The sequence below is a fragment of the Pseudophryne corroboree genome, chromosome 2 (genome assembly GCF_028390025.1).
Source record: "Pseudophryne corroboree isolate aPseCor3 chromosome 2, aPseCor3.hap2, whole genome shotgun sequence".
NCBI lineage: Eukaryota > Metazoa > Chordata > Amphibia > Anura > Myobatrachidae > Pseudophryne > Pseudophryne corroboree.
In genome coordinates this window covers 962,100,907-962,113,920 of record NC_086445.1, presented here as the reverse complement: position 1 = coordinate 962,113,920, position 13,014 = coordinate 962,100,907, and the positions used below count along the sequence as shown (strand labels likewise).

The 13,014-nt window shown below is 48.9% G+C and overlaps 1 protein-coding gene across 1 annotated transcript in view; it reads left to right on the top strand.

Moving 5' to 3' along the window:
• The window catches only part of SAMSN1 (SAM domain, SH3 domain and nuclear localization signals 1), a 155,505-nt gene that overhangs the window by 17,817 nt on the left and 124,674 nt on the right, over positions 1–13,014 (top strand). The window contains exon 7 of the mRNA XM_063956344.1: positions 542–909. Coding sequence (XP_063812414.1) covers positions 542–909 — 368 coding nt within the window. The remainder of the gene's footprint in view (positions 1–541; positions 910–13,014) is intronic.

The window sequence follows — 13,014 nt, the reverse complement described above, 5'->3', positions numbered from 1 at the left end:
CAGTTATATGGTAAGAGATAGCATTCAGGTGTGTACCTAGCTCTATTCTTACGAAGACGGTCAGTGCTGCCTTATCTAACCATCTAGGCCTCTTAAAATAAAACATTTACATGGAGTTCCAGGACTGTGTAATTTATGAGTTTGTGAATGATTGCAATTTGCATTCACCTGTTCTGTACGTTTGTCTGTCATCCGTGTTTTATGCCGAATTGATCTGTCCGCTACGCAGTTTGGAATAGCATCCATCCATTTTTATTCTGCCTATTTGCAGTTGTCATGTATGTAATTTTGTTGTCTAACACATACACGTTACCTACCATCTGATGTTACAGTAACGCTTTGTGCTTAGGTTATAGTAATCATTTACTTAAGCTCTGTAATTCTGATGTTTTCTATGTTATCCATCCCTTGGATGGAGAAAACTTTGTGGTGCCCGATAAATAAACATTAATAATAATAACAACAAATAATCATAATGGATTTAAATAAATCTTATGCAGGAGGAATACTTCTAATCATATTCACAATATTTTATTCCAAGCCCCTACTCCGGACATTGATGAGGAGGAAGAAGAGACTTTAATTACGTGCATGAAGTTAACAAAATCTCAAGAGAAAAAGTTCGGCAAAGACGCTTCCAGGAAAAGGCAAGAAGCAGAATATTCTATGGAAGTTAACTGTTCTTCCTTAGACAGATCTTTTAAACTAAAACGGAACACTTCTAGAGGTGTGGCTACATCTCCAGAGAACCACTCCTACTTCTTAACCGACTGGAAGTCTTTTCCCGATAACTTTGATCCCTTTGATTTTTCAATGTCTCATATGGATGAGTGGGAACACTGCATGTGCTGCAACCACCAAGGGCCACTTCCATCCTCCTTTACTGACCTAGATCTTCCGTATTCATGGGTAAGTGCTTTTATCTTTATTTAACTTTTTGTATTCATGGAGATGTCCAATGCTAGATCATTTTTACTTGTGTTGCTCGTAAAAAAGAGTTTTACAACAGGTAGGACCTGTCTCCTGTGTACACCCCTTAGTAAAGATGTAGGCTAGAAAACATTCTCTGGATTATAGGGGTCATTCCGACCCGATCGCACGCTGCAGTTGTTCGCAGCGCAGCGATCGGGTCGGAACTGCACATGCAAAACGGGCGAAGGCCGTTGTTACCTAGCGATCGCCTCTGCCTGATTGACAGGCAGAGGCGGTCTCTGGGCGGGAGGGGGCGGCACGGCGGCATTTGGCTGCCGTCTTTGGGGCACGATCCGGCCAATGCAGGCGGGGCCGGAGCGTGCGGGGGGGGGGGCGGTCCGCAGCATCAGCATGACATCACACGCAGCCGCTGTGACCCGGGGCAGCGACGAGCCGGGAGTTACTCTTCAAGTACAAAAGCATCGCCGCCGTGCGATGCTTTTGTACTTGTGCGGGGGGGGGGTCAGCCATGCGGGGCAGACTAGCCCTGTGCTGGGCACCCCCTCGCATGTCTGGGAGGATGATCGTAGCTGTGCTAAATTTATAGCAGCTACGATCAACTCGGAATCACCCTCTTTGTGGTCTAAAAATATTATAGTGGTCATGAAAGGAGTTTTAGCTTTAAAATCAGGGTAAAAAAGTTCCTTAAAGTGGTTGTGTCTCCAAGAGCTGACAGTTAATAGCAGGCAACAAGGTATCACAAATTATGTATTGATCGATATCTACTCCAAAACTCCTGCTTTAGTCCATGGCATTATATGCAAATAAGGTGAAGGGGACAGGTTCAGCTATTATAGTAGATGAAAAAGATACACCCTACAATTTCCCAAAAAATAATTGATCTAGTTGTTTTTTTTTTTGTTTTGTTTTTTTAACATGCAATCAAATACTCATTTGCATCATTTTGTTTTTTTGTTTCATTGATTTCATAATAAGCCTAATTGCAACTGATTAGTATATAAAGAATGGGAGCAGAGCAATGTTTTTTTACTTGAAAAGGTTAGGATGAAGACATACACGGCAAACTGTGTTTAAATGCGTCAATCATACTACATAAAACTAAAAGTTTGCTGGAAGAAGTGGGTGTTAAGTGAAGAGTGTTCATTACAGGTATATATAGGAAGACAATATTCAAGCCCGCCAGCACTATAATCCCCCCCCCCCCCCCCTCTTGTACTCCACTCAGCTGGCGGAGTTTTGCGGAGTGACACGATCACGTCATGACATCACGATGCAATCGCGTCATCCACCAGGCCGGCCAAACAGAGTGTAAGGAGGACGGAGGAGGAGCAGTGACATGGCCGGAAAATTTCCGGGGTTGCCAGTCTGCACAGCGCAGCTGGCCCAGTACATTTTCCAGGCATGCCACTGAAGAGGTTAATTCTGGTATATACTCAGGGGCGGATCCAGAAAAAAATTACAGGGGGGGGGGCATAAGGGGCGTGGCTTCATTGGAATGGGCGTGGCTTCATTTTAATGGGCGTGGTATTGCAGGAAAAGACTACCTTATATCCCAGTTTTGCAACCTGCACGCCCAGACGTTGGCCACCACAGGAAAGAAAAATAATCCTGATTCATGCCCCTTACATTATTTGTCATTTTTCCTCCTTATAGTAATGCCCAGTATACATTATGCCACATACTGCAATGGCCCTTAGACATTATGCCACACACAATAATGCACATGACACAGTATGCACACACCGTAATGCCCCCGACACATTATGCCACACACCGTAATGCCCCCGACACATTATGCCACACACTATAATGCCTGTGACACATTATGACAGGAATTGCAATGCCCGTTATACATTATGCTACACACTGCACTGCCCCTGATACATTATAGCACATACAATGTCTGTGACACATTATGCCACACACTGCAATGACCTTGAGACATTATACCACAATACCCGTGATATAGTATACCATACACCGTAATGCCTGTGACACATACCGCAATGCCCGTTATACCCTATGCCACACACCGCAATGCCCGTTATATATTATGCCACACTGCAATGACCCTGAGACATTATACCACATACCACAATGCCCGTGATATAGTATACCACACACCGTAATGCCTGACACATTATGACACACACCGCAATGTCCGTGATACATTATGCCACACACTGCAATGACCCTGAGACATTATACCACATATCACAATGCCAGCGATATAGTATACCATACACCGTAATGCCTGTGACACATTATGACACACACCGCAATGTCCGTGATACATTATGCCACACACCGTAATGCCCATTACACATTAAGTCCTACAGTAAGGCTTCTAATTACTTTTCAAATACCTGCTCGTTGTCAGGGGTTTCATGCACTGGGTGTCATGCTCGTTGCCAGGGGTTTCATGCTCTTGGTTCCATGCACGGTGCCAGGGGTTTTCATGCTCAGGGTGTCATGCTCGTTGCCAGGGGTTTCATGCACTGGGTGTCATGCTCGTTGCCAGGGGTTTCATGCACTGGGTGTCATTGCTCGTTGCCAGGGGTTTCATGCACTGGGTGTCATGCTCGTTGCTAGGAGGTAGTCCTTGTTGCTAGGGCTGTGCTCCCAGTGCCACATATGTCCCCAGTGCCAGATATTCCCCCACGGTGCCAGGTACTCACATGCCCCCAGTGCCAAATATAGCCCCCCCCCATGTGCCAGGTACACATATACCCCCCAGTGCCACATATGCCCCCAGTGCCAGATATTCCCCGACAGTGCCACATATGCCCCCAGTGCCAGATATCCCCCCCCCCCAGTGCTATATATGCCCCCAGTGCCACATATGCCCCAGTGCCAGATATTCCCCCCCAGTGCCACATATGCCCCCAGTGCCAGATATTCCCCCCCCCCCAGTGCCACATATGCCCCCAGTGCCAGATATCCCCCCCCCCAGTGCCACATATGCCCCAGTGCCAGATATTCCCCCCCCCCAGTGCCACATATGCCCCCAGTGCCAGATATTCCCCCCCCAGTGCCACATATGCCCCCAGTGCCAGATATTCCCCCCCCAGTGCCATATATGCCCCCAGTGACAGATATTCCCCCCAGTGCCATATATGTCCCCAGTGCCAGATATTCTCTCCCCCCCCCTCCCTGCCAAATATGCCCCCAGTGCCAGATATTCCCCCCCAGTGCCAGATATGCCCCCTCAGTGCGTCCCCCCCCCCCACTTCCTCCGCCGCCGCCGCTCCCCTGCTGTTAGGAGGGACACGGAGGGCACAGTGCACGCCTCCCTGTGTCCCTCCTGTGTCTCCGGCGGCCGCGGGTCACTCTAATAAAGGAAGTGCTCACGAACGGCACTTCCTTTATGAGACCCGCGGCCGCCGGAGACCCAGGAGGGACACAGGGAGGCGTGCACTGTGCCCTCCGTGTCCCTCCTAACAGCAGGGGAGGAAACGAGACTGCAGACTGACATGCGGACGCTCGTCCGCATGTCAGTCTGACTGCACTAAATCAGTGGCGCCCCCGCAGCCCCTCGCCCCCAAGCCACCGTGCGGGCTGCGGCGTGCGCATAAAATAAATATACACAAATCAACTAAAAATGACAGGGGGGGCACGTGCCTTGGTGCCCCCCCCCTAAATCCGCCACTGTATATACTGTATTATTAAGTGATCTGCCCGATCACAAGTCTCATACAGGCATGTTCCCTGGTATTGACGCCACCAATAAATGTGGATCAGAGGCCGTGGCATGTTATGTATGTAATTCTCTGTATGTCTCTTTAATCTGTGATCGTGGGAAACTGTATAGTACTGTTTCATATGTCATGTATCGTGGGTATAATTCTCAGTGTCTGGAATTATTCTGTATGTATGGATAGTTGCTGCTCGTCATTACTGTCAGTATCATTTCATATTCAGATGTAAATGTAAATGTCCATGGATGATTTAGAAGATTAAAGGGGGGTACTCACGGAGCGATCACTGCTTAAAATCTAAGCAATCTGACTAGATTGCTTAGATTTTAAGGCTGATCGCTCCGTGTGTACCCCCTACAGCGATAGCGATGAGCAGCCCCGCGCATTGCTATCGCTGGTGCTAGATTGGCCTGCCATGCAGGCCAATCTAGCGGGTCGCTCATTTCACCCGCTGGGTGAAATTAGCACCCCCCCCCCCCCGTCTCCCCCCACACGCTCAGCACACATCGCGCTGTGCTGAGTGGGGGGACAGATGTGTGCTGAGTGGTTCGCTCAGCACACATCTCTCCCGCATCGGCCAGTGAGAACTGGCCTTTAGGTGTCTACATTGAATAGAGACCAGTTGCCCATTGCATAGTCATCAGAGATTTATAATTTGAATTGTATAACCACCAGAGATTTAGGGCGGTGTTCAATTACCTGTAGTAAAGTGCCGCAGGTGAAAACGGGAGGTAGCCTTGGACTTTAACGCCCAGGCTCTTCAGTTGAACTTAATGGGCGGGATTCAATTCTTTTCACCCCTTTACACACCCGTTCTGTTTCTGCCCTCAGGAACGTTGTATCATTATTTCAGCTCACTACCCCCGGAGTAGCGAGACACCCAACCCTTTACACAGTAAACCTGATTACTATGGGCGCAATATGCGCGATAACGGAGATCATTTTAGAAAGGAAATTGGGCGTGATATATCATTTGAATCTCACCCAATGTGTTAATGTGCGTTAACACATGTTAACAGGCGTTATCTTACAGAATTAATTAAAAAAGGTCACAGATTTGAGTGTTTACGCGGCAACGGCACCCATTAACCCCTGAGCTATCAGGTATATTTCTCTGACGTCCTAGGTGGATGCTGGGACTCCGTAAGGACCATGGGGAATAGCGGCTCCGCAGGAGACTGGGCACAACTAAAGAAAGCTTTAGGGCTACCTGGTGTGCACTGGCTCCTCCCACTATGACCCTCCTCCAGACCTCAGTTAGAATCTTGTGCCCGGCTGAGCTGGATGCACACTAGGGACTCTCCTGAGCTCCTAGAAAGAAAGTATATTTTAGGTTTTTTATTTTACAGTGAGATCTGCTAGCAACAGACTCACTGCAGCGAGGGACTAAGGGGAGAAGAAGCGAACCTACCTAACTGGTGGTAGCTTGGGCTTCTTAGGCTACTGGACACCATTAGCTCCAGAGGGATCGACCACAGGACCCGACCTCGATGTTCGGTCCCGGAGCCGCGCCGCCGGCCCCCTTACAGAGCCAGAAGCAAGAAGTGTTCCGGAAAATCGGCGGCAGAAGACTTCTGTCTTCAACAAGGTAGCGCACAGCACTGCAGCTGTGCGCCATTGCTCCTCATGTACACCTCACACTCCGGTCACTGATGGGTGCAGGGCGCTGGGGGGGGGGGGGGCGCCCTGAGGGCAATATAATACACCTTGGCTGGCAAATCATCACAATATATAGTCCCAGGGCTATATATGTGATAAATTACCCGTGCCAGAATCCATGAAAAAAGCGGGAGAAAAGTCAGCCGAAAAAGGGGCGGGGCTATCTCCCTCAGCACACTGGCGCCATTTTTTCTTCACAGTGCAGCTGAAAGACAGCTCCCCAGGCTCTCCCCTGTAGTTTTCAGGCTCAAAGGGTTAAAAAGAGAGGGGGGGGCACTAAATTTAGGCGCAATATGTGTATACAAGCAGCTATTGGGGAAAAAATCACTCAGTTACAGTGTTAATCCCTGCATTATATAGCGCTCTGGTGTGTGCTGGCATACTCTCTCTCTGTCTCCCCAAAGGACTTTGTGGGGTCCTGTCCTCAGTCAGAGCATTCCCTGTGTGTGTGCGGTGTGTCGGTACGGCTGTGTCGACATGTTGGATGAGGAAGGTTACATGGAGGTGGAGCAGAGGCCGATAAATGGGATGTCGCCCCCTGTGGGGCCGACACCAGAGTGGATGGATAGGTGGAAGGTATTAACCGACAATGTCAACTCCTTACATAAAAGGCTGGATGACGTAACAGCTGTGGGACAGCCGGCTTCTCAGCCCGCGCCTGCCCAGGCGTATCAAAGGCCATCAGGGGCTCAAAAAACGCCCGTTACCTCAGATGGCAGACACAGATGTCGGCACGGAGTCTGACTCCAGTGTCGACGAGGTTGAGACATATACACAATCCACTCGGAACATCCGTTGCATGATCTCGGCAATGAAAAATGTGTTACACATTTCTGACATGAACCCAAGTACCACATAAAAGGGGTTTTATGTTTGGGGAGAAAAAGCAGCCAGTGTTTTGTTCCCCCATCAGATGAGTGAATGAAGTGTATAAAGAGCGTGGGTTCCCCCGATAAGAAAATGGTAATTTCTGAAAAGTTACTGCTGGCGTACCCTTTCCCGCCAGAGGATAGGTCACGTTGGGAGATATCCCCTAGGGTGGATAAGGCGCTCACACGTTTGTCAAGTGGCACTGCCGTCTTGGGATACGGCCACTTTGAAGGAGCCTGCTGATAAAAAGCAGGAGACTATCCTGAAGTCTGTATATACACACTCAGGTACTATACTGAGACCTGCATTTGCCTCAGCATAAATAGTGCTGCTGCAGCGTGGTCTGATACCCTGTCAGATAATATTAATACCCTAGACAGGGATAATATTTTGCTAACATAGAGCATATTAAAGACGTCGTCTTATATATGAAGGATGCACAGAGGGATATTTGCCGGCTGGCATCCAGAATTAATGCAATGTCCATTCTGCCAGGAGGGTATTAGAGACCCGGCAGTGGACAGGTGATGCTGCCTTTAAAAGGCACATGGAGATTCTGCCTTATAAGGGTGAGGAATTGTTTGGGGATGGTCTCTGGGACCTCGTATCCACAGCAACAGCTGGGAAGAAAAATTTTTACCTCAGGTTTCCTCACAGCCTAAGAAAGCACTGTATTTTCAGGTACAGTCCTTTCGGCTTCAGATAAGCAAGCAGGTCAAAGACGCTTCCTTTCTGCACAGAGACAAGGGAAGACGGGAAAAGCTGCACCAGACAGCCAGTTCCCAGGATCAAAAATCTTCCCCCGCTTCCTCTGAGTCCACCGCATGACGCTGGGGCTCAACAGGTGGAGACAGGTGCGGTGGGGGCGCGTCTCGAGAACTTCAGGGACCAGTGGGCTTGCCCACAGGTGGATCCCTAGGTTCTGCAAGTAGTATCACAGGGATACAGGCTGGAGTTCGAGGCGACTCCCCCTCGCCGTTACCTCACATCAGCCTTGCCTGCTGCCCTCGGAGAAAAGGAGGTAGTACTGGCGGCAATTCACAAGCTGTACTTCCAGCAGGTGAAATCAAGGTACCCCTCCTTCAACAAGGCCGGGGTTACTATTCCAAAATGTTGTGGTACCGAAACCAGACAGTTCGGTGAGACCCATTCTAAAATTGAAATCCTTGAACACTTATATACGAAGGTTCAAGTTCAAAATGGAATCGCTCAGGGCGATTATTGCAAGCCTGGAGAATTTCATGGTATCACTGGACATCAAGGATGCTTACCTGCATGTCCCTATTTACCCTCTACACCAGGAGTACCTCAAAATTGTGGTACAGGATGGTCATTACCAATTCCAGACGTTGCCGTTGGTCTGTCCCCGGCACTGAGGGTATTTACCAAGGTAATGACCGAAATAATTATCCCGTGCTTGGACGATCTCCTTATAAAGGCGAGGTCCAGGGAGCAGTTGTTCGTCGGAGTAGCACTATCTCGGGAAGTGCTACAACAGCACGGCTGGATTCTGAATATTCCAAAGTCGCAGCTGGTTCCTACGACGCGTCTACTGTTCCTGGGTATGGTTCTGGACACAGAACAAGAATAAATGGTTTCTCCCGGAGAAGAAGTCCTAGGAGTTGTCGTCTCTAGACAGAGACCTCCTAATACAAATACAGGTGGCGGTGCATCAATGCACGCGAGCCCTGGGAAAGATGGTAGCTTCTTACGAAGAAATTCCATTCGCCAGGTCCCATGCAAGGATCTTCCAGTGGATCTGTTGGACAAGTGGTCCGGGTCGCATCTTCAGATGCATCGGCGGATAACCCTGTCTCCAAGGGCCAGGGTGTCGCTGTTGTGGTGGCTGCAGAGTGCTCATCTTCTAGGGGGCCGCAGATTCGGCACACAGGACTGGGTCCTGGTGACCACGGATGCCAGCCTTCGAGGCTGGGGGGCAGTCACACAGGGAAGAAACTTCCAAGGACTATGGAAAAGTCAGGAGACTTCCCTACACAAGACCCCTGCTTCAACACCGGCCGGTGCTGATCTAGTCAGACAACATCACGGCGGTCGCTCATGTAAACCGACAGGGCGGCACAAGAAGCAGGATGGCGATGGCAGAAGCCACAAGGATTCTCCTATGGGCGGAAAATCATGTGTTAGCACTGTCAGCAGTGTTCATTCCCGGAGTGGACAACTGGGAAGCAGACTTTCTCAGCAGACACGACCTCCACCCGGGAGAGTGGGGACTTCATCCAGAAGTCTTCCAAATGATTGTACACCGTTGGGAAAGGCCACAGGTAGACATGATGGCGTCCCGCCTCAACAAAAAGCTACAAAGATATTGCGCCAGGTCAAGGGACCCTCAGGCGATAGCTGTGGACGCTCTGGTAACACCGTGGGTGTACCAGTCGGTGTATGTGTTCCCTTCTCTGCCTCTCTTACCCAGGGTATTGAGATTAATAAGAAGGAGAGGAGTAAGAACTATACTCATTGTTCCGGATTGGCCAAGAAGAGCTTGGTACCCAGAACTCCAAGAAATGATTTCAGAGGACCCATGGCCTCTGCCGCTCAGACAGGACCTGCTGCAGCAGGGGGCCTGTCTGTTCCAAGACGTACCGCGGCTGCGTTTGACGGCATGGCGGTTGAACGCCGGATCCTGAAGGAAAAGGGCATTCCGGAGGAAGTTATCCCTACGCTAATTAAAGCTAGGAAAGAAGTGAACGCAAACCATTATCACCGCATATGGCGGAAATATGTTGCGTGCTGTGAGGCAAGGAAGGCCCCAAAGGAGGAATTTCAGCTAGGTCGATTTCTGCACTTCCTACAGTCAGGGTGACTATGGGCTTAAAATTGGGTTCCATTAAGGTCCAGATTTCGGCTCTATCGATTTTCTTCCAAAATAGAACTGGCTTCACTGCCTGAAGTTCAGACTTTTGTTAAGGGACTGCTGCATAGTCAGCCCCCGTTTGTGCCTCCAGTGGCACCGTGGGATCTCAATGTGGTGTTGGATTTCCTGAAGTCGCATTGGGTTGAGCCAATGCGACTTAACACTTAAATCCGTGGAGCTACAATACCTCACGTGGAAAGTGGTCATGCTGTTGGCCTTGGCGTCTGCCAGACGTGTATCAGAATTGGCGGCTTTGTCATGCAAAAGCCCTTATCTGTTTTTTTTTTATATGGATAAGGCGGAATTGAGGACTCGTTCCCAATTCCTACCTAAGGTGGTATCAGTTTTTCATGTGAACCAACCTATTGTGTACACCTGGTACTTATCAATGATTTAACTAGCTGAACACGGAACTTCTCACCCCAAAAAGCTGAGTTATTACAACAGACCACCAGTTCACGTCTAGTGAATGTTTTTTATATATACATAATATTCACCGGTCATATGATAATTAACCTTTATATGTTTTACAAATAAACATTGTTAATTTTTACGTTGGCTCTCTGTACATTGTATTCCGTTCCTGATATTCAGCGCAGCCGCCTGTTCTTTCTTTACAACCTATTGTGGTGCCTGCGGCTACTTGGGACTTGGAGGATTCCAAGTTACTGGATGTAGTCAGGGCCCTGAAAAGTATATGTTTCCAGGACGGCTGGAGTCAGGAAAACTGACTCGCTATTTATCCTGTATGCACCCAACAAGCTGAGTGCTCCTGCTTCTAAGCAGACTATTGCTCGCTGGATCTGTAGCACGATTCAACTTGCACATTCTGCGGCTGGACTGCCGCTCCCTAAATCTGTACAAGCCCATTCCACGAGGAAAGTGGTCTCTTCTTGGGCGGCTGCCCGAGGGGTCTCGGCTTTACAAATTTGCCGAGCTGTTACTTGGTCGGGTTCAAACATTTTTGCAAGAGTCTACAAGTTTGATACCCTGGCTGAGGAGGACCTAGAGTTTGCTCATTCGGTGCTGCAGAGTCATCCGCACTCTCCCGCCCGTTTGGGAGCTTTGGTATAATCCCCATGGTCCTTTACGGAGTCCCAGCATCCACTTAGGACGTCAGAGAAAATAAGATTTTACTCACCGGTAAATCTATTTCTCGTAGTCCGTAGTGGATGCTGGGCGCCCATCCCAAGTGCGGATTGTCTGCAATACTTGTTTATAGTTATTGCCTAACTAAAGGGTTATTGTTGAGCCATCTGTTGAGAGGCTCAGTTATATTTCATACTGTTAACTGGGTATAGAATCACGAGTTATACGGTGTGATTGGTGTGGTTGGTATGAGTCTTACCCGGGATTCAAAATCCTTCCTTATTGTGTCAGCTCTTCCGGGCACAGTATCCTAACTGAGGTCTGGAGGAGGGTCATAGTGGGAGGAGCCAGTGCACACTAGGTAGTCCTAAAGCTTTCTTTAGTTGTGCCCAGTCTCCTGCGGAGCCGCTATTCCCCATGGTCCTTACGGAGTCCCAGCATCCACTACGGACTACGAGAAATAGATTTACCGGTGAGTAAAATCTTATTTTTTTCGACCTGGTGAGGCATTAGAAAAATAATCTCTAATAACTGGTGGCTTCGAGACTAATTGGATAGCCCCAGGGGATCAATAATCTACCGCGGCTAGTTGAATTCCTTCTTTACAGTTACAATTGTATAGCTTCCAGAGATTTATAGTTAGAATTGTATAGCCACCAGAAATTTATAGTTAGAATTGTATAGCCACCAGATATTTATGGTTAGAATTGTATAGTCACCAGAGATTTATCGTTATAATTGTATAGCCACCAGAGGTTTATAGTTAAGGCCCATACACACTTGACGATAAAATGAACGACGTCGTTCATTTCAGCCCTCATCAACGACGTCGCTCATTATATCGTCAAGTGTGTATGCATCCGACGACCACCGATGCGCGGCCCCGCAGGACGTTAACGACCCTCGCTTATCTGTGGAGCATGTATGCTCAATTTCCACTATGGTCGTTACCGACCAGCGACGTCGTTGAATCTGTATGGTGTGAAAGACCAACGACCAACGACCAAGCCACTGTTCACCAGCCCTGTTCCCAGCTCATTATTTTAATAAACTGTTCAGCTTGGATGCTTCAACGATGAATGGTCTATGGTCTTTGGTCTTTCGTCTTTGGTCTTTCGTCGTCGGTAGTGTGTATGCTCATGTCGTTTGCTCAGCTGTTTAAGGGAAGTTCAAGGGAAGTCGTTAACGACGTGTGCATCGTCAAGTATGTATGGGCCTTTAGAATTGTATCGTCACCAGAGATTTGTAGTTTGTATTGTACAGCTACCACAGATTTAGTGTATGGTTAGAATTGTACAGCCACCAGAGATATGTAGTTTGTATTGTACAGCCACCACTGATTTAAGGGCCCTACACCAGGGGCGGATCCAGGGGAAAATGACAGGGGGGGCACCATGGAAGGGGCAAGTACATTTGTGTGCACCTTCAGCGCATGCGCTTCCAGAAAATGGGTGTGTTCCCACCAGGGCCAGATTAAGGTTTGTGGGGGCCCTGGATAACAAACTTGCGGGATGCTGAGTATATATATTATTGTGTGATATAATAATTAGTATGTCTAGCCAGGTACCTCAACACATCGCCAACTGCAGCTGCTGGGGGCAGTAGCGATAGGAGCATCTGGGCGGCGCCACACAATGCAGAGCCGCCAGCTGCCAGCCAGAGCCTCACTCACTGTTACGGCGCCTCTGAGGAAGGATCTGAGCGTGAAAATGGCGCCGCCTAAACTCTCGGCTCCTGCACGTCACAGAAATCCCAGCGGCCGCGGCGGTGAGAACAGTTGAAATCCCGCGAGAGCAGTGCTTAAAGTGGTACAAGAGAGGTGGTGGAACTCACCCCCCAGCCACGCCCTCATTGAAGCTACACCCTAGCCCTCCCCTTCATGTCCACCTGGCG